This window comes from Chionomys nivalis, chromosome 20 (genome assembly GCF_950005125.1).
Source record: "Chionomys nivalis chromosome 20, mChiNiv1.1, whole genome shotgun sequence".
Lineage (NCBI taxonomy): Eukaryota > Metazoa > Chordata > Mammalia > Rodentia > Cricetidae > Chionomys > Chionomys nivalis.
This window is the reverse complement of record NC_080105.1, coordinates 47,794,182-47,816,459: the sequence shown is the minus strand read 5'-3', so window position 1 is coordinate 47,816,459 and position 22,278 is coordinate 47,794,182. Positions and strand designations below refer to the sequence as shown.

The following is a 22,278-nucleotide window of genomic DNA, read 5'->3' as shown; positions in this document are numbered from 1 at the left end:
CTACGTTTCTGTTTTATTGCTTTCGCTCATGTCTTCATAGTCTTTATTAGCTTTTCTAGTCCCTGTACCCCTACCCTGGTAAGTGGTATTCTTGTTGCAGCTGGTCTCCAACAGTACAACAACTGCTGTCGTCAGGGCTACAGGGTACACAACAGCACGGCTCTCATTCCAGCACTTGACTTGGAGGGCCAGGCTGCAAAGCTGAAGTGGTGAGGTGGTGGGTGGGGAATGGGGAGTGAGAGTGGATTGCAGACAGCGGGAGAACCTGAAGGTAACAGGAAGAGCTCAGAGAGTCAGTGAAGAGGACCCACAGTTGACACCACTGGCTGCCCACCCCACCCCTGGCCCCAGGGCACTGACGTGACTGGACTACAAGTGGGCTGAATGCCAGGGCGAAGAAAATGGCACAGAAAAACAGACAAGCAAGCCTGCAGATGGTTTATTCGCTCCTTTAGCTGTGACCAAGAGAAAAATGTGGACTCTTCATTTCCCAGAGAGACGGGGTGTTCACCTCCTCCTCCAGAAGGAATAACTAATAACTGCAGAAGAGAACAGAACAGAGTTCAGGGTGGTGGCTCCAAGCACAGCCCCTCACAAAGCAAAACAGGGGGCTGCCAAGAGCAAACCTGTGTGTCTGCAGAAGGGGCTTCTCAAATAATGTTTTCAATTTTGTATGTTCATTACATTGTTTTGGCCACAAGTAACTGACTTTCATAATTTTCTAGGATTTAATTTTTAAATCAGAAATACTTATAACTGAAAAGCATTTATGAATTTTACATTTTTCAGATATAATAAAATATTTATAGTATAATAATATATCTATTTTTTAAATTTAATACTTTTTCCATATCTTTTTTGTTTTTTGTGTTGTAAAACACGGTTTAAATTTTTATTTATTTTTCTGATGAAATAGGGTCTCACATAGTCCAGGGTGACCTTGAACTCATTAAGTAGCTGAGGAGGACCCTGAGCCTCTGAGCCTCTCTGCTTCCACTTCCCAAGTGTTGAGAATGCACACATGTAACACAGCAAACAGGTGTCTTATTCTTTTTTTATCATTAAAATATAATTATTAAAAATTACACATTTCCCTCCAGTCCCTTTCTTATCTCCAACTCCTTCCCTGCCTGGCTCTATCTCAAATCCCTGGCCTCCTCTTTATTACTGTATGTATGTAAATACAGCCTGCTGAGTTCATTCAGGGTGCATGCATGCATATTTCTGGCGGAGCCAGCTGCCAACCAACATGAGCTGAGCTGCGTGGAAGGTTCCCAAAGTCTCTTGCACAGGGTTGGCAGTAAACAAGCTCCCAGCTACTGCCTGCAGGCTTGAGAGCACAACTGTGGGCTGTAAAACACAACACAGCCATGTGCTACATGGTGGATTTAGAGATTTTGCTCATACAGACAAAAAGGGTTAAATATACACAGTAAAGACAGATTCAGAAAAAAAGGCCTCTTAATGGGCCACAATGTGTTTGAGAGATATGCATAGGCTTGGGAGAAAGAGGATAAAGGATAAACAGAGTCATAGATTAAAATAACTCAAAGATAATAAGTCACAGAAAGATGTAAGATATCCAGAGAGTCTGAATTGTGATATTATGATGTTTTCTTTTACTTTTTTGACTGTTAATGAGCTAACTGCTGAGAGACATTTGATTGTGGGAGCTGCTAAGTTAAACCAACACAAATATTTTATAGATAATCTTGACTTGAAAATGTGGGCCTAAAGATGTGTTGCTTTAAAAGAGAAGTTCTTCTTTTGTTTCACAGAAGATGAGAAGCTGTAGATTCTTTCCAGGCTAATATGGTTTGATCAAATAAGACCCTCTGAGAGGTCTTCAATGGGAGTGGTTACCCTGGTGATCCAACATCCAGAACAGATTCAAGGCAATTGTCTGAGATTATGCAGTCTCACAGACTACCATAGCCAAGATTTAACCATAATTCTAAATTTTCTCATGTTCCCCATAAGATTACCAGCACCCAAAAATCAACCGTCTAGAGAACTATGCCCAAATTCCCAAAGCATTATTTATGAACGTTTGTTTTCATTTAAAGGGGGTTGATTATAAATGGTTAATGGTCATAGTCAATCTCTTTATAAAAAAGAAAGGGTGATATAATATAAAAATGATGGGGAAAAGAGTATATTTTTATGATAAAAAGGGGTGGGTAGATTATTAAATCTACTTTAATCCAAAAACCTGTTAATCACAAATTATTTCACATTGGTATGGGTTTTGGTTTATTGAGATAAATTTAGAGTCAATTTTATTATATTATACGTATATTTCTATTCTTATTTAAGCTCATTTAAAAATATAATATATAGTTAAGAAATACAAATTAATATCCATCTAAATTAGTCAAACTTATAGTCATGATAATTAAGTTTTCTAGATATGCAGAGATATATTTCAGATAGATAATTTCCAAATACGTTGACCTACAGAATATGGTATTTAACAATGAGACATGTCTGCTCCTAGCAGCACCAATTACTTCAGAGGATGATGGGCATCAAAGAAGCTCCTTATGAAGTTTGATTTCAGTGTGACAAGGCTAGCCATTTGGGCAAGAAACTGCTCTTGCCTGGACTGCTTGACAATATGCTGTATAAACTGGATATGAAGGACCCATAGGAAAATGACTGCTGAACTTGCCAAAACAAGGTGGGACAGCCCCTCAAGGTCCCTGCTTTATGAAAGAGTCTATCAGACATTCTGCTGGACACAGAAAAGAGCAATTGACAAATTTTGCCAAAATAAGCAGAATTGTCCTTCAACTATCCTGCTTCACTGAGAAATCTACCATATACTCTATAAGGTGAATATGGATGCCCCAATGTTACAAAAGAACTTTGAGTGACTATCCAAGCAGTCAGATATCTCTGTCATTTCTAGAGTTTTGGAAGTTGCTTGAAATGCACTTCTCAGTTACTCAGGTAATATTATATCCTTCTGAGGTTTTTATGGAGTTGAACACTAGACAGTTATAGTTTTCTTCAGTATGATAAAAGATAAATTAGATATGACACTTTAGATTCACAAAGATAAAATAGATGATAGAGTGTTTTCTTTAATTTTGCCAAATACATATAGACTAAATATTATGACTGCAATTCTTGTTTGATACCTGTTTTGTTATTAGTAATTTTATGATCTTAAAGTTAAAACCTTCTTTTTTAGTTAGACAGAAAAGGAGAAGTGATGTGGGATGTCCTTCTCTATGCTGAGAATATGTGCTTTAATTTTATCGGTTGATGAATAATACTGCTTTAGCCTATGACAGGGAAGAATATAGCTAGGCAGGAAATCCAAGCAGAGTTACAGGTGAAGAAGGATGGGGTTGAGAGAGAGGTCAGTAAGCTTCCAGTGCAGCAGGAAATACTACAGGACAGGTAATGCCATGAAGCCATGTGGCAATACACAGATTATTAGAAATGGGCTAGTTTATATGTAAAAGCTAGCCAGTAATAAGCCTAAGCCATCAGCCAACAATTACAATTAATATTAAGTCTCTAAATGATTATTTTCTAAGTGGCTGTAGGAATTGGTGGGAGGGAGAGGAACTGGTTCAGTGGGACTGGACAAGACAGAGAAAAACTTCTGGTTACAGCCGACCATTTGATATTGGGTAACCTTATTCGTGAGAGAAGGTTAAGACCACTTAGCTAACTTTTTTTGGAGTCAGTCATTTAGGCCAACATGACATCTAACTCCTGATCTTCCCAGATACTCATCCCAAATGCAAGGGTTACAGGTATATGCAATCACACCTGTATCCTAAATGAATATTTTTTACCCTTAAAACTCATAAACCATAAATACTGCTGTCTACTGACACCTTACAGATAAAAGGATCTATAATAATTTTTGTTTAATAAGCCAACTTATGGATCCTTAGCTCTTATTAGGTACAATTTCCTAGTTCCATTCTAAAGATAAGAACAAGTTCCAGAACATTTAGAATATTTCTAAACTGAATAAAAACATACTAAATTATTTATGCATTAGCAACAGCTACTTTAGACTTATATATTCATGAGCAACAGCTACTTCAGATTTACATATTCATTAGTAATAACAGCTTGAGGAAATATAAGTACTTCATTTATTGATCCAGTATTTTAGCCATTCATCTAACTAATCAATACTTAGGAATCAACCAACTGTGGATTATTAATGTCACTTTAAGTGTGTTCCTCTTAGTATTTTCTAACACACTCACCTGCTGGCAGGTGTAGCACTGCTTGCCTGGGATTTTGATCTAAATAAATAAGAAAACACCCTTTTAGGCACACAAGATACAATCTGTGAAAATTATACTATGGTTCATATTGTAATCATTTCCTCTTTCCCTTCAAAGTTGTAGGTAGAAAAAAAAAGAAAAAGAAAACTTTCTGGTAAATTTCTGTTTCTATGTCATTATGCCGAAAGTCAGAATCTTGAGCTTCTATTCCATTTTATATCCAACAACTCCATATTTCTAATCAACCAAATGAAATAGTGAGAAAAAGAAAAGAATGAGCATGACCTAAGGTCCCAGTGAACACAATACAGACACAGAGGCTCTTGTGATACAGTGATGTAATCTTATCATTTCTGTTCCACCCTCTGCTTCCACTATTGCACATTTCCTACTATTCTGACCAAGAAATATCCCATTTAATGTTATTTATTTTCTTCCAAACCAGTAGGTGTTTGCGTATCTAGGACTGTGAGCATCCAAAAAAAAGAAATTCCTGTCATACACTTAATTAAATTATTTAATTCACTCAGTTGTTCATATTTGGGATAAATGCAACCTAAACTAAGTAGTGACATTTGCTTGTGTGTGTCCCAGCATGAAAGCTCCACAATATTCAAATTATAAGTTAGTTTTTCTAACTAAATATACATATATATCTTCTAACTAAATATATATTATATTTATTATATATATATACATATATATATTCTCTCTTCTGACATTTTACTAGTTGTGGTTCCCACAGCCTCCTCTAAAACTCGGGGACCAGCTGGAAGGGCAAGTGGAAATAGCATAAGAGAGAAAGGCATCGGTGTCTACCTGATGCTAATAAATTAGCAAATTAATGAAGGACTTATTAAAAGCAAAACTATTACATAGTATTCATCTTGTTTTTCATAGCACTAACTTACCAGCTGAAGTTAAGTTGTCTAAATTTTCATTATGATTTATCATTAACTTATTGCTCATTTCCAACCTGTTTCTTTATGCCACCTTTTAATGGACTCACCTGCTGGTGTAGGTATGAGTGTTGCCTTCTGATTTGGTTCTGCAAAGAAGTAGAAAATACATGCTAATCAGCAGTAAAAAGATTTTTTTAAAAATCTTAACTTTATGAATAAAAACTTGACTTTTATATAAGCAGTATTATCTCTTTTACAAGACCAGTTACAAATAAATAAAACACAGTGGGATCTGATTAAAGATGAGAATAATTTTTTAATGGTAGTCAAAACAGAATATAGGACCTCCTGTCAGGTGAGCAAGTGCTCTGCCAGCGAGCTATGCCCTCAGCCTCTTGAATGATGCATCAATCTTTTTACATACATCAGTCATAGGAAAACACAAACCTCACGCAGTGCAGTAATGAGAGCACAAAATTCCTGGGTTTGCTTTTTCACTTATCCCCTTATCCCTACAGTTTTGTCTGTGTGTGTGTGTGTGTGTGTGTGTGTGAGAGAGAGAGAGAGAGAGAGAGAGAGAGAGAGAGAGAGAGAGAAAGAGAGAGACAGAGAGAGAGAGAGAGACAGAGAGAGAGAGAGAGAGAGAGAGAGAGAGAGAGAGACAGAGAGAGAGAGAGAGAGAGAGAGAGAGAGAGAAAACTGGAAGTGTAGGTGTCCAGGGAACCAAGTGATCACAGGCAAGGAAGTCAGACCAGAAAGGAGAAGCCTGAGAGAACTATTGAGGCCTGTGTCAAGCCAGTGCTGATCCCAGCCCTTTCTGCTGTCTCCTCTAAACACAGAACACATGATTACACACGCGTGGAGACAGCTGCTCAGACAGAGTAAACATGTTCACTCAGAACAAATACATGAGAATTTTCTTTTGCTCACATGGGGACACTGAGTTATCGATCATCTCACAACTCAGATGGACAATTGCATTCTTCTCAGGCACTGGGATGGACAGAATTGTTTTAAGCCAGCACCCGTTGTCTGTGACTACAGAGATGCTGTTTAACAAAGCCTGGGAACAATGGTGCTCCACGAAAGCAGCTTCAGCCCTCTTGGCCGTATCAAACTCAAGCCAAGCTCAGTACACACCAAACTGTGAAACCGAAAACTATAGAACATTCAGGAGAAGCCTTTGTGAACTTACGTTGGGCCTTTGTTTGCTACGTCCAGCACCAAATCATGGCCTACAAAATAGCAAACCAGCCCACTGAATTTCATCATCAAGTTTAGGACATACTTTCTGCACAACTTCAAAGAGAGTTAGAAGACAAGCCTTGGCTGGGGAAGCACACTCACGAATTAAGTGCTTGGTGGAGGACTTACATCTGGAATATATGAGAGCACTCAGATAAAAGCCAATCTATCTCATGAGTGGCCCTGAGACAAATAATTGAATAACGAAATGGCAAATATGCTAGCTAAAAAGGGTGTGGAATCTGAAGAGCCATGTTTCAGAGGATGAAGGACGTGACTGTGTGTTTAAAATGCCAAAACTCTCTACTGCAACAAGCTTGACGTGGCATGGTGGGGCCTACCTATAACTCTAGCTCTCAGGAGAGGGAAGCAGAAAGGTCATGAATGTGAAGCCGTTCAGAGCCATGTGACAAAAACCTTGTTTTTAAGAGAAAAAAACAAAAAAACTCAAGAATAAGCTCAGTAAACAAATTTGAAGAACACAAAAATCAGTTGTAATTTTCTATTTAACTCTCTAAAAAAAGAAATTCATGAAAAGAATCTCATCTCTACAGCCTCAGTTAAGAGAAAATATCGAGCAATAAACCTAACTAGAAGCTACACACCACTGAAAATTACAGAGCGATGCTGGAAAGGGTGAAGACACAGCGGGAAGCTCTGTCAATGTGCGGGTCACAAGAGCCGGGACTGTTAAAATGTCCACACCAGGGTCGGGAGAGATGGCTCAGCCTCTTTGGAAGACTCAAATTTGAGTCCCAGCACCTACTTGGTAGCTTACAACAGTCTGTAACACAGTCAAAAATATCCTCTTGTCAAAAACAACAACCCTAATGTTCAGAGGGAACCACCAAAGACTCCAAATCAACAATGCCATCCCAATTCAAATGAGCAAAACTAGAAACCCTCATTGATTTTCCTGATTTTGAGTTCAGGGTACCCTAAGGTGCATTGTAAGGATGGATGCACAAACCGATGGAATGGCATAGTGTGCAGAAGGAAGCCGCACACAGTCAGCCCACCTAGCACACAGTGGGTGAGTAACTGTCCTCCATAAATAGTGCTGGAAAACAGGACAATGGGGCACATAACAATAGAGCCGAACCCTCCTCTAACACTCACAAAATTAACTCAAAATCGATTAAAGAAAAAACTTGACTAAGAACTCCCCGGAAAGAAAGCACGAAAGGGCACGTGTTTCACCTTAGACTTGGCGATCATTCACACAGAAGGAAAACAATCAGCACACAAAAAGGCCACAGAGCACTTCAAATTGCTGGCAAAACACTTCCACAATAAGGAATCAGTATCCTAACACAGATCTAAAATACGCAAGGAATCCATGCCACTCAGGAGGAACAAATGCCCAATTAAAATCTGGCTGAAGGCTTTATCCCGGCAGTTAGGAGGCAGAGGTAATCAGATCTCTGTGACTTCAAGGCTGGCCTGATCTGTATCGACAGAGAGTTCTGGGTCAGCCAGGGTGACATAGTGAGACCCTGGCTCAAAATAAAATAAAATATGCCCAAAGGACTTGAACAAGTCTTTTTCGAAGGAAGATACACAAATTTTCATTAACACAAACCCGCTTCTGTTAGGATGGCTACAGAGGTGAAAAGCTGAGAGTGGGAACCGTATAGAGAGAAAACGGGGTGCTTGTGAGGATGCAAATCAGGACCTGAGACAGCTGCTCTGGAAACAAGTTTCCCTGGAAACTAGCAACAGGACCACCAGCATCCCACCCAGAAATCCTACTCTGAGGCATTCTGGAAGAACTGAGATCAGGATCTAAAACTCCACCTCTTGGTGACTACAGTATTCTCCAATACTTTAATAATTAATTTCCAGTCTGAGACAAACTTGAACTCGGGGTATCCTCTAATGTGCAAGCAGTCAGCAAGAGACAAAAGGGGGCTTGGCAAACTTAGCGTTATGGTGCCACTGAGTGCTCGAGTGCAGAACACAGCCAGCTTAAAAGTCTTTGGAAAACATGCCATAAACAAACCCAGGTTTCAACACGTGGAGTAAATATCTTATTTGTTAGGCAGATGCTATCACGTCTGAGCAAGTGTCCGCAGTTTTCAGGGCAGCATGGGGAAGTGGGCGGCTTCCATATGAGCATGAGGACAAGAATTCAGATCCTCATCACCCGCGCAGAAAGCCAAGCACACCTGTACCCTTGTCTACTAGGCAGACACAGGAGGGTGGCTCGGTTAACACAGTGGGGACTGTGGTAATATAGACAATAACCACACTCCTAAACCTCTGCCTAAGGGCTCGCTAACTGGGATTTTCACGAAAGCCTCACACAATCTGTTGAAATTGATGATATGGTGCCCAAAGTCCTAGGGTAACAGAAAATCTTCACTTCTCCTGACATCTTATGTAGCAAGGTCCTTATGCTACTGAAATTTAACTTCGGAGTGAAAATGAAATTTACTCGCTACTCAGGAATTCCTCTTCCTTGAAAAGCCACCGCTTCACGCCTTTCCACGCTGTGGTTACCAGAGCTGTTGAGGTGAGAATAATTAAAACAATGTACAAACTTAGAAGCCACTTCTTTTCTGTGTTCTTGGATGGTCCTTCCTTGATCTGATCTAGAAATAAAAGATATGTTAAACATTAAACGGTGAGATTTCCTTTCAAATTGTGACAAATTCGTTAAAATATTTTTCTTTTCTTTTTCAATCAAGGAACATGGAAAACTAACTCCAGTGCCACAATATTTGTTGGTGCACCTAAAAATGTCCCTTAAAACACAGAAACAACCTTTCAGAGGTTCCCAGAGTATTTTGCACATGCTGGTAATTACAGTAAAGCCCCATTGTAACCCTGTGAAGGCCTGAATCCAGTGATCCGAAGGGCAGGTTGATCACAATAAGACGACCCAACTTGGACGTGTTACAGGGCTCTCAACAGATCTCATTGTGCCTGTCTGTCACCTCCTTCGCAGGGAAGAGATGACTGGCTTCTCACCTTAGGGCTGTATTTATATATGTGAGATTGTGACACTACCTACAGGGCCATGAGATTAAAACGGAGAAGCTTGACTCCATCTCTTGCTGAGAGTGCCTACCCGAGCTGGGCAGATCCTAAGTGTTCAAGCAGAAAGTACAAGTGGGTGAGTGGGGAAAATGGGGAGGGTGGTCTACAGAGTGAGTTCCAGGACAGCCAGGGCTACACAGAGAAACCCTGACTCAAGAAACTCTGAGAGAGAGAGAGAGAGAGAGAGAGAGAGAGAGAGAGAGAGAGAGAGAGAGAGAGAGAGAGAGAGAGAGAGTTGCCTGGCCTTACACACTTTTAACAGAAGTGGTGAGCGGGTTTCTGTTTGGGACCAACATTTGGTCCCATTATTTGAGAAAAGTCTAACTGCCTTTGACCCCAATACTGTAAGTCTCTCTTCAGGCGGCAAAATATGACTTCATTTGAATGGAACTGGGTCGTTTTATAACCTTTTCCCAAGGGCTATTTAAAGACATAAATACTTGCCTGGCTGGTTAAGCCTCAGGGAAGCTCGGCCACGCGTTGCACAGTTTGGAGGTGTGTAGCCACCAGTACAATGACACTCGCCAAGGGAATTGCATACCTAGGATGGTTTTGAGACATGTAAATGCGTTTGCAAAACTATGAAACTACGTGCTGTGCCATAATTGTTACTTTTTTATCTTAGCCAAGTATGAGTATATTTACATGATTTAAAGAGAGAATTCCATAAAGTGAATACTTGGTTCCATAGACTAGAACTCACACCCGCCAAAGAAAGAACTATTAAAAAGTGCCAAAGGGAGACATATTTGGACAAGGAAGCTGTAACATCTTCAAATGCTTGCCCTTAAATTTAGAGAGCAACTTCCGACACACCCATCAACTCTAAATCTAGTGGTGTGCCAGAGGCAGCCAATCCCAAGGCTGATTTGCATTCACTTTCCCCCCCCTTCTTCAGATCCAGTGACTTCCTGTTGGCTGCTTCAAAGAGCGGCCTTTACAGGCCAGGACGAAAACCTTCCGCATGCTAACTGTGAAATGTTAACTAGCAGAGAACTGCTCCTCATGTAACCCAGCTTATGTCCTCTTCGCTGGCTCTAAACTTCAACACAAGAACAAGAATCTCAGCCAGGCAATGGTGGCGCACGCCTTTAATCCCCAGCATTTGGAAGGCAGAGGCAGGCGAATCTCTGTGAGCTTGAGGCCAGCCTGGTCTACAGAGCAAGTGCCAGGACAGGCTCCAGAGCTACAGTGAAATACTTTCTTGAAAAAAAGAATGAAAGAAAGAAAGAAAGGAAGGAAGGAAGAAAGAAAGAAAGAAAGAAAGAAAGAAAGAAAGAAAGAAAGAAAGAAAAGAAAAGAAAGGAAATCTTGATTTTAATAATGAGCAATTTCCATGATAATAAATTTTGGGGCAGAGAGCCAAATGAAAATCTTGACAATGAAAGAAAAAAAATGATCAAATAAAAATTGCAGTGGAGGGAGCCATCAACAGACTAGTTCAAACAGAAAAACCAACCAGTGAACGAATAAAGAAATACACTGACGTGAAATCTCACTTAGTCATAAAGAAGAATAAAATGGCATCATTTGTACAAAATGGGTGTCACTATAGGTCATCATGCTATAAGAAACTTTCTGAGCCAGGCTCTGAGAGATGTACCCACTGCAGCAAGAGCTGCGTGATAAGGTCCAGCTGCTTTCTCACTTGTAGCCAGTGCGAGACCCCAACCTATGGCATGGCACCACCCACACTCAGGGCAGGTCTGCCTGCCTTAGTCAAAACTTCCTTCTGACACCTTCACCAATAGACTGCTGGTGGTGTCTCTTGGTGATCGAAGAGGAACCATCCCAGGTTCCCTTTTCTTAGCATTGGTGACAACATTGGTTACTGTTTGCCTTCCTAAGGACAGCCATTCTGATTGAGGTGAGATTGCACATTGTTGTCTAGATTTGCATGTCCTCGATAGCTAACAGTAGCGAGTATTTGGTTTTCCAGACATCTGTTGGCTACTTGTACTGCTTCTTTGGAGAAGTCTATATTCAGAAACACTGTGAAGTCAGGACAAGCATCAGGGGCTGCTGGTGGGGAGAGGGAAAGAAAGGTAGAGAAGCCAAGTACGGAGGACACTGCCGGGTGCAGAGATAGCCGATGCCCACAGATGGAAGACCCCGAGTGATTCTAAGATTTCATTGTCAAACACCAGACTTTGGGCGACAATAACCGGCTGAAGTGTGTCACCAGTTATAATGGGTATAACACCGTGATGCCTGACACTGTCGTGAGGGGGAGGGGCTTGCTTGTACCTGCCACTCAGATTTCTGTAAGCATAGAGATGTGCTATACTGTAAATACAAAGATTTACGAGAGAGATGAAGCTGACATTTTTATGAACCCACAGACTCCCAAACAGGAGAGTTATCTCCTTGTGGTGAACAGGCTGCTTCGGTTCCTTTATCTTTTCTTTTTTTTGGGGGGAGGGGGTTCGTTGAGACAGGGTTTCTCCGTGTAACACAGCCCTAGCTGTCCTGGAACTAGCTCTTGTAGACCAGGCTGGCCTCCAACTCACAGAGATCTGCCTGCCTCTGCCTCCCAAGTGCTGGGATTAAAGGCATGCGCCACCACCTATAACTACTTAGGTTCTTAATTCCTTTGGGAAAGTGCCCCACTGTAACAGGATTTATTAAAGTCATCATCAATTGGACTTAACCAAAAACATTTTCTAACATTAATTTTAGCTGCTGAGTTTGACTGTGTTTCAGTTCCCAGGTGTCAATAGGCCTTGGTGCCTTGTGAACCCCAAATGAGACCAGTACATTCCTGATGCTGTGGAACACCCAAGGAACGTGGGGCTACTTACTCCATTTCCATTGCACTTGCTTGTACAAATCTGTGACTCGGCCTTAAGGAATCTTGTTTCTACACATTCGCCATTTAAACAAATCTAAAGAAAGCGGAAAAAGTTTCCACGTCAGAGGGCTCCGGCCATCTTAACACTGTAATTAGAAATTTAATATCAAAACCATAACCATTCACTGCTATAAATTTAAGGCTAGTCATTTTTTGAAGCATTCCTCAAATGTTGATGTCTACTCTTACTAGTTAAAAAAACTATATACATACATACATATGATATTTTTTTTATTCTATTGAGCTTTGATTTTTGAACAGTCTGATATTTAGGACTACATGTGTTAATCACTGAGGGTTTGGAGATTATTCGGGTACACTCAAGTGCTCTAAAGACGGGGCGATAATGATCGTAACAAACGCACCGCTGTGATGTGAGAGGGAAAGAGCTAGAACACGGGAAGAAACAGAGAAACTGAAATTTTCCTATGAATCTGCACCGAAAACATAAGGGCTGGCGTTTGAAACAGCTCTCATGTGGTCCGGGAAGTAGGTAGCTTTAAGAAAACATGATAGCCGTGCCGTGGTGGCGCACGCCTTTAATCCCAGCACTCGGGAGGCAGAGGCAGGCGGATCTCTGTGAGTTCGAGGCCAGCCTGGTCTACAAGAGCTAGTTCCAGGACAGGAACCAAAAAGCTACAGAGAAACCCTGTCTCGAAAATCCAAAAAAAAAAAAAAAAGAAAAAGAAAACATGATAGACGTGTTTCCGCACAAATGCAGATGTGGTCAGAAATTAAATGAGATTCTGAGGAAAATTCATTCAAATTCATTCCCTTTGTATTTTCTAGAGGTTTGAGTTGGGGTCATGGATGCAAAGTAAAATTATAATAATCAGTCAGATTACACTTAGCTCAAACTATTGCTAAGCATTGTTATATCTGTTTTATGTAATTGACTTTAATCTCCACAAAACCCTCTAGAGGAAATGCTGTTATCTCCAAAATTACTTATTCTAGAAACATCACACATTGTTCAGGTGGCTGGTAAAATGTCCCATAATTGTTCTAGGCATCCTGACTTCAAGGGTGGCCTAATCCACTGAGCCTCGAAAGCTAAGTGGGTTTCCTCTCAGATGAAAAGTGCTTTGCCACACTGTGAAGTACTTGAGCACAGTCTATTCCCGAGAGTTCTTTTCTCCACACTCTAGCCCTCCCTCGTTATTCTGAAGTTCTAAAGAAATGCAACATTTCTATTTTTCTATTACCAGCTAAACATCAGTTAAAGGTATTCATTTCTCCTTCCAAATATTTAGGGTTGGACAGTGCAAGTCACAATTGGATACTTTAATATGAAAATGCTGACCAAAATAATAGATGAAACAAGATTTTGTTGTTGTTATTTTGTTTTGTTTTTTAAGACAGGGTTTATCTGTAGCTTTGGAGCCTGTCCTGGAACTAGCTCTTGTAGACCAGGCTGGCCTTGAACTCCCAGAGATCCATCTGCCTCTGCCTGCCCAGTGCTAGGATTAAAGGCGTGTGCCACCACCGCCCAGCCCAAATAAAACAAGATTTTTAAGAAACTGCTTACAAGTGACTCACCCTATCCTGGTCACACACAGTACCATTAAAGACCTTGAGCGGATCTTCTTGGACACTTGATCCAAAGTCCACAGCGATACATACTTGGTCCCGAACAAAAGCATAGATCACAGAAGAGGAGCTGTTATTAGGTGGAATGTATGGAGTTCGGTTGGGGTAAGTACAAATTAATCTCCCACAGATGAGATTCCTGAGAACATAAAAATGATTAGCATGCGTTAGGTGGTTATTAGAAATACTTTGTCATTATTTGATTAAAAACTGTGACTCAGCATTTATGCCAACATAGAGAAGATATGATATGTTTATATAAATATTTAAGGTAGAAAGCTGAAACACACTGATATAAAATATTCATTATTACTCGGTCTCTTGTTTATTCTGTAGATTATATAGTTACTATGAAGCAATCAATTAGAGGCAGCGATGAATAATTGCAATGATGAAAAAATAATCGCAAATGAATAAATTTGTTACATGTATCCTCAAGGACCTTTATAATTGATATTAAACATGATAAAAAAATCCCACCATGATGCCATAAATAAAATAAGTCCTTATAGAAATTTAAGACAAGGTGGTATTCTAGCTTGACAGTTCCAGAGAGTTCTGTAGACATTACAGACCCAAAGCTTATAAGTCAGTTTTAATCAGGAAGCATAAATAATTCAAGGAAGTTTCAAAGGCCATGGTGCATTTGATAATCTACCAATGGTTTGAGCATGTGTGCATGTGTATGTGTCTCTGTGTGTGCATATGTGTCTGTGTGTCTGCGTATCTATGTATGTATATGTGTGTCAGTGTGTGTATGCCAACTATTATTTAACCTAGTGTCTATTACATAGCAGGATCTTAATAAATATTTTTAGAAGCAAAAAACAATAACTTTGGAAGGAAAGACACTGTGGGCACTGTGAACATCAGTTGAGTTAGGGACGAAATGATCGCCTACAAATAAATGCTTTGTATGTGATCTCGTAGCAGAACAATGTCCAGGCCTGGACCTTCATTCGGGCTTCATATTCACTGCCATGCCCATGGGGCACGTGAAACAACTGGAATTTGTGGTATATACTAAGGGCAAAAGCTAAATTAAAAAAAAAGTGTATAACACAGAGAGTACTGTTGTCCTGTGTGGCACACCTCCATCCACAGAATACATATCTGTTTTGCCGGTCTTTACCGCAGTTGCCAAACCTATCAGTTTGACCCTGGATCTCTTCATAGCAGGAAAATGGAGCGTTCCGTGAACCTATCAAAATTTGAAATGTATTTAGATTAAAATATATGTTTATATCCCTCCATGTCCTTGCACACTATATTTCCTTTACCTCTGTCTCCTTTATTACCTAACTCAAACGGTTTCTTAATAAGTCATAGGACAGAGAAAGTTCTATGAGAAAGGTTGTGTCCGTGACTATAACCTAATGATGCTTCTCTACCCTGTATTCATTCCCAGAGAGAATACAAGAGAAGGGAGAGTTAGAGATGTGCATACAGGGTGGGCCTTGTCACAGACAGCAACAGAAAGCACCATTGCTCAGTCGGAGGCAAGTCTTCCCAAATGGCTTACTGCTGACGGCTTCGTCCCGTGCACTGCATGAAATCATGGAAGGGTAAAACTGCATCATGAGTATCTGCTCTAATCAGGGAGTTAATCCGCTGACAGATTCCTAACTTAGGGGCATTAATAGGAAGTGCCAGGAATCTGAGATGGGTTAGGTTCTGAAACGTAGGCCATAAGCTGGTTGGTTTTAATGTCAGCGTGACGATATAGAATAGCATGGGACCGGTGTCTCAGTGAAGGAGTGTCTAGATAAGGCCAGCCTGTCTCTGTGAGGTTTGATGTGGGAAGACCCAGCCCACCACCGGTGGCATATGTGTGCAATGGCTACACAGCTGGTACCCATAGCTTAGAGCAGGACCCGAGTGGGGTTCCGTGGGGTCTGGAAGTGGCTGCCCCTCCAATCTAGAGAAGCTGTGTGACAGGAGCTACTTCTTGGCAATGTGGAGAGAAACACTATGGCATTTCCTTTTTCAGAAAGGTTTGGAGACGATGGCTGTTGCTGGCCAAACTGGCAAGAGGTCCCACCGGCTTCCACAGAGCAAACCAATGGAAGTCACAAGTATTTTTAATATTGTTCAACATCACTAATCATCAAGCAAATACCAAAGAGTAACCAGAGTGAAATATTACCTCACAGATGTTCAAGTGAGTGTCAAAAAGACAAAAGCTAACCAACATTGGTGAGCATGGTGGGCGGAAGTGCTCAGCCATTGGTGACGGGGATGGGGCACTCAGCTGTTGGTGACAGAAGTATAATCTGGTTATAGAATCTATTGAAAACAGTTGAGAACTTCTTTGAAAACTGGGAAGCCTTACACTCTCTGAGGAGTGGATGGAAGGTGGGGTGGGTGGAAGGCAGAGAGGGAGGAGTAGGAGAAGGAGAGGGAGTGGGAACTGAGATTGGTGTGTAAAATGAGAAAAGATTGTTTTTAAAATTTAATTTAATTTTTTTTTTTAAAAAAGGACTCAATACAGAGTTATCTCATGATTCAGAACTCCACCTTGCTGTATTTCAGGGGGAATGAAAGCATTTTCTCAAGGGGATGCGCAGTTCCAGGCTCGGGATTACAGGTTTCACAACTGCCAACATTTTGAAACAACCTAAAAGTGCACTGACCTTTAAATTAAAAATAATGAACAGATTAAACATAATTTAAAAATAATTTGTAAGAGATAGATGGATAGATAGATAGATAGATAGATAGATAGATAGATAGATAGATAGATAGATAGATATGGATGATACATAGACAGACAGATAGTAGGTAGGTAGATAGATGGCTAGATAAATAGACAGATAGATAGGTAGATGATAGATAGGATATTTAAATATCAAGTGCTATTTAGACATAGATTTGATGCTTTTGTCACAAGAATGAATCTCACAAGACATTGTGTGCCAAGTGAAATGAGTCAGGTGCAGAGGTGGAAACTATGTTATCTCACTTATCCGTGATATCTAAAACTGTCAAATTCACAGAAGCATAGTATGAAATGCTAGTTTTTAGGGACCCAGGGAAGGGGAAAAGAGATAACAGTCAAGAAGTTCAAAGTCTGATTTATGTAGAGTGGTTCAGCTTAAAGGAGCTAAAAGACAACCTCATGAAAATAGGAAACAATACTCTCTTTTTTTAAGATTTATTTATTTATTATGTATACAGGATTCTGTCTGCATGTATGCCTGCATGCCAGAAGAGGGTGCCAGGTCTCATGAATGGTTGTGAGCCACCATATGGTTGCTGGAAATTGAACTCAGGACCTCTGGAAGAACAGCCAGTGCTCTTAACCCCTGAACCATCTCTCCAGCCCACAATACTCTCTTATATACTTGAAATTTGCTGAGAGCTTAGATCTTAAGATTTTATTTAAAGCTAAAAGAGAAAGCAGTACCTAAGGGAAGTTTTATATGTATTTACTTTAATTAGCTTGACCATGGCAAATATCTAAGTATATGTGCAGATATCAATTATCAAGTCCTATACCCAAAGCCATTTTGTATTTGACATTCACACTTCAATAAAAAAAATACTTTTAAAACAATGTAAATATTAAATAAAAATTGAAATCTACATGGTGGTTCCTATTGTTGGAGCAATGTGAAAAGAAAGTGTGAGTCACTTATTTAGATGTAACAAAAATTTTACCTTTTCCATACATCTCCTCGCAGCGTTTATTCAGGTCTGGACAGTCTCCGTTGTAACAGATAGACCCGCCGTCCCTGCAGGTGTGCCCATTGCGTATGGTTACATCAGCTGGACAGAGTCCTGAGCTCCCATTGCAGACTTCAGGAATATCACATTTCGGATGCTTTGGGGGCCTGCATACATGGTTTTGTGGTAAAAACTAACAGGAAAAAAATTATAAATAACAATACTGTGTTCCCAAGTATTTTAAAACAGTATTGATCGTGTGTTCCTTTGATTCCTTAATGTGTTTCAATCTCTTAGTATTAGTTGTTGTGCTATTCACTTAAAAATAAACTGAATGCTTATATGAAAACAAGAGATAGGGCATAGAAATATAAGGATTGGTATAAGAAAAATTATGCTATGGGATCAGGGAATGACTCAATGGGGCAAGGGTTTGCTGCAGAGCATGAGGAACTGAGTGTGTATTCCCAGAGCACACATAAAAGCTGGGTGTGGTGCTGTGCATCAGCAAGCCCAGGACTAGTGCAGGGGTGGGGGCGGGAGGCCAGACAAGCAGATTCCAAGGTTCATGCACCAGTCAGTGTAACTGAAGTAACAAGCGTCAAGCAGAGAAAGAGACATAGATCAAAGAAACAAAGTAGAGAAGCAATAGAGGAAAGCCATCCTGGTGTCAACACCTGCCTCCCATATGGGCCATGTTACCCATACAGGCCACTGTGAGCACATGCGTGTGCACATACGCACACAGGCACACACACCATTGGCCTTTCATTCAAGGAAGCAAAAACAACTGTTAGCTTTGGAAAATAGGTGTGTAGAGTGAAAGTATTTTAATTAAGTCAGTTTCAAAAAAAAAACAGAAACGTTTTCACCATAGTTTGCAATTGTGGAAGACTTATCAATTCTGTTATAAGTTAAAACAAAAAGGAAAATGGTTAGCTGGACCTGGTGGTACAGTCTTGCAATTCCACGTGTTTGGGATACTGAGGCAGGGGGATTATAAATTCAAGGACATCCAGGGTTACAGAGTGAGCTCAAGCACAGCATGGGTGAAACAGAGAAACTCTGCCACATGCAGAAAAAGGGTCGGGGGCAGCGCCAAGTTAATAGAAATATGATATTAGGCAAAGACTGCAACAATGAAGAAAATATCACAAAATAAGAAACTGAATCCTTAATTCATTATCTTTTTCTTCACTTAAAAGGTAATTTGCTTTCATATAAAACTGTAGTCATAAGTCAATACATTACCTGGATAATTCATATGTGCTTACACAACGTCACTAAACTTAAATCTTACTTGACAAGATTGGCAGCAGGTTTGTGAGGGAGACATGCTGTCGCATTTACTTCCTTGTTTCAGAACACAGGTTGTAGGTTCACAACAGCTATCGGGCCCACATTGCTGCAAAGGAAGACATATGTCAGTGGCAAAACTTGATCGAGCTATGTAATCTAGGAAGACATTAACAATAGTGGCATGTACCTATATTAGCATCCATGAATAATCATCATGATTAATGGGGTCTTAATAGAGTAACTGATAGCCTACTTTTCCTCCCAATCCAATTAGAAGCCATAGAAAAATGCACGAGATACCTTTTTCCAACAGTTGGTACAACAGAGAAAGAAGAACCATGAATCACTATAGACGAAAACCAGATAAATGACTCTACAGTTTGGGAGGTGTTTTCCTGAGAAGACCATGACAATCTTGATGACTTAAATAGACAAGATTGTTCCCCCAACCCACTACCATCTGCAACTCTGCAGGCTAGTTCTGGACCCACAGGATGCAAACCCTCTTTGTATGTGACCCCCCTTTGCCAGGCTTCTTTCCTTTCCCATTCCACATGGCCATTTCCACACCCACAGGCCTAGGTCCAGTTAGGTGGCCTTTTAGCCTGCTTTGTCCAAATGCCACCTTTGTTCAGATACTTCTTCCCTCTCTCATGCTCATCCAGCTCTCACAGGTCAACTTCTGGACCTGTAGTTTCAGAACCTGGTCCAGTTGAACAGCTTATCCACCGGGTTTATCTGGGCTCGCTAAGGTCATGCAGCTCCTGTACTGGGCCAGTCTAAGGAAAGTTTGACTATCACATCAGAAAAGCAACCAAACAAAAAAGCTCACATGCCCAGGTCAAACGGCCAAGGCAACTTGAATCATACCCAGTAGTCCTTTGACGTGGTACCTATTAGAACCACCAAGATGAACCACAGAACACAGAAATGAAAAGGACAATCGTCTACTTTATAAAATAATGCAAGGATGAAAGCTAGACATGAGCAATCACTTCACTGAACTCCGATATCAAGAAACCCTTGAAAGTGCCCAAGAACGTACAAACACATAGCTGAATGACATTAAGGTAACTCCGAATTTGAACATTTATCAATTCTTCTTCATTTCAATTGAAATTTTATTGAAATGAAGAAGAATTGATAAACTTAATATACCACTTGGAAAATTCAGGAACAGTCTTTCATGTCGAACGAATCACACAGAAGACAGAGTATCAGGACTCAAAGTAAAAGATCTAGACAAAAAAAGAGAGCATGGAAAGATTAAACAAACACAGGAAAGGAACATGAAGTAACTGTCAGACCCTATGTAAAGACCAAACCTTCAAATTATAGGCTTGGGTAATGGAGAAGAATGGCAAGGATGAGATCATGTACAAGCTCACAGAAGAAAAATTCCCCAAACTAAGGAAGGATATATACACACACACACATACACACACACATATATGAAGCACACAGAACCCCAACTAGACAAGACCAGAAAAAAAAAACACCCCACAGCATAGCATAACTAAGAACTAAATATATAGAACAAAGAAAAACTACTAAAAATTTCAAGAGAAAAAAAACAAAGTCACATATAAAGGAAAACCTATCAGAATATTTCTCAATAAAAACTGAAAGCCAGAAGAGTCTGGAGCAATGCATTCCAAGTTCTAAAAGACCATGACTGACAACCTATACTACTGTACCCAGAAAAACTATCTGCAATAGTTAAAAAGAAAAAGAACTTTAACGATACAAAAGAGCTTTAAAATTTATAACAAAGAACAGAGCACTGAGCATCACACGTGAAGAGATGAATAAGCAACACCCAAGAGACTCTAGTAAGAAAACAAAGCTATAATTTAATGAAATACAAAGCACAACTAAGAACACAAATCTTCAAAAAATAAATATTGCAATCTATAAACCCATTTCAATATTCACTGTCAATATTAATGACTTCAAATCTCTAACCAAAAAGTCATACCAATGGATTAAGAAACAAAACCCATCTATCTCTTGTCTATAAGAAAGTCATCCTAGCTTTAGAAATAGGTGCCACAGGGATGGAAAAATTCTTCATGTAAATGGAAACAAGGGACAAACACTCATAGCTATTTTAATATCTGAAATAATAGACTTCAAGCCAAAATTAATCAGAAGAGGTGGGAAAGAACACTATATGCTTGTTAAAGGAAAGATCCCAAGAAGATATTGCAATTCTAATTATTTATGTACCAAACATCAGAGCATCAACACCACTATCAGCTACGATCACATGTTGACCCTTAAATATTGAAAGCAGGAGTCATCAGTATCCCTGTCCCACCAAGAGAAAGGTCATTGAGACAACAAATTAAGAGAGAACTTCTGAAATCAGTGGGTGATGGCAAATGCCTTTAATACCAGCACTAGGGAGGCAGAGGCAGGCAGATCTGTGAGTTTGAGGCTAGCCTAATCTACAAGAGCTAGTTCCAGGACAGGCTCCAAAGTTATAGAGAAACCTTGTTTCAAAAAAACCAGAGGGGGGGGGAGAGAAATGCTGGAATTAAATGATGGCTGAATCAAAGGGACCTAACAACAAGAGTAAAAATCTATGTAAACACTAAAAGAATGTACTTGCTTCTCAGCAGCCCATGGAACATTCTCCAAAACTGACTACATATTAAGTCAAAAAGTATAACACCGGGTAGTGGTGGTGCACACCTTTAATGCCAGCACTTAGAAGGCAGAGGAAGGTAGAACTCTGTGAGTTCAAGGCCAGTCTGGTCTACAAGAGCTAGTTCCAAGACAGCTAGGACTGTTACACAGAGAAGCCCTGTCTTGAAAAACAAAACAAAAGAGATAGAGTTAAATAACAGTCCATATCTTATCTAACAGCCGAGAATTAAAGTTGTATATCAAGAACAAGTGAAATAGCAAAAAATATACAAATTCATAGGAGTTGAAAAACTCACTACTGAATGAAATTACATCAAGACAGATACCAAGAAGGAATATAAAATAAAATGAAAATGCAACATTCCCCAACCTTGGGATATAATGAGGGCCATACTAAGAGGTAAGTTTATAGTAATAACTGCCTACACCAAAAATAACTGAAGAGAACTCACATAAATAATGACAACATAATTGGGAGTTCTAGAAAAACAAGAATAAGAGCCAGAAAGAGTAGATAGGAAGAAATAAACTCAGGTTGAAATCAGTGAAATAAAAATCAAAAACCAACATAAAGAATAAGGAAACCAAATGTTGGTTCTTTGTGGAAATCAACAAAATGAACAAACCTTTAAATAAATTAACAAAAACATGGAGAGAGAGAGATGATCCAAATTGATGTGGGATTCCCCTTTGTATGCTGTGAATATCATTGGTTAATAAAGGAACTGCTTTGGGCCTATAGCAAACTATAGGGGAACAGAGCTAGGTGGGG

At 39.9% G+C, this 22,278-nt stretch overlaps 1 protein-coding gene across 1 annotated transcript in view; it reads right to left on the bottom strand.

Moving 5' to 3' along the window:
- The window catches only part of Adam32 (ADAM metallopeptidase domain 32), a 66,511-nt gene continuing 44,233 nt past the window's right edge, over positions 1–22,278 (bottom strand). The window contains exons 13-22 of the mRNA XM_057752344.1: positions 18,856–18,960; positions 17,550–17,748; positions 14,982–15,090; positions 13,839–14,028; positions 12,250–12,333; positions 9,893–9,989; positions 8,844–9,000; positions 5,269–5,307; positions 4,239–4,277; positions 1–265 (exon numbers count right to left, since the gene is read on the bottom strand). Of these exons, the coding sequence (XP_057608327.1) occupies positions 1–265; positions 4,239–4,277; positions 5,269–5,307; positions 8,844–9,000; positions 9,893–9,989; positions 12,250–12,333; positions 13,839–14,028; positions 14,982–15,090; positions 17,550–17,748; positions 18,856–18,960 (1,284 nt within the window). The remainder of the gene's footprint in view (positions 266–4,238; positions 4,278–5,268; positions 5,308–8,843; positions 9,001–9,892; positions 9,990–12,249; positions 12,334–13,838; positions 14,029–14,981; positions 15,091–17,549; positions 17,749–18,855; positions 18,961–22,278) is intronic.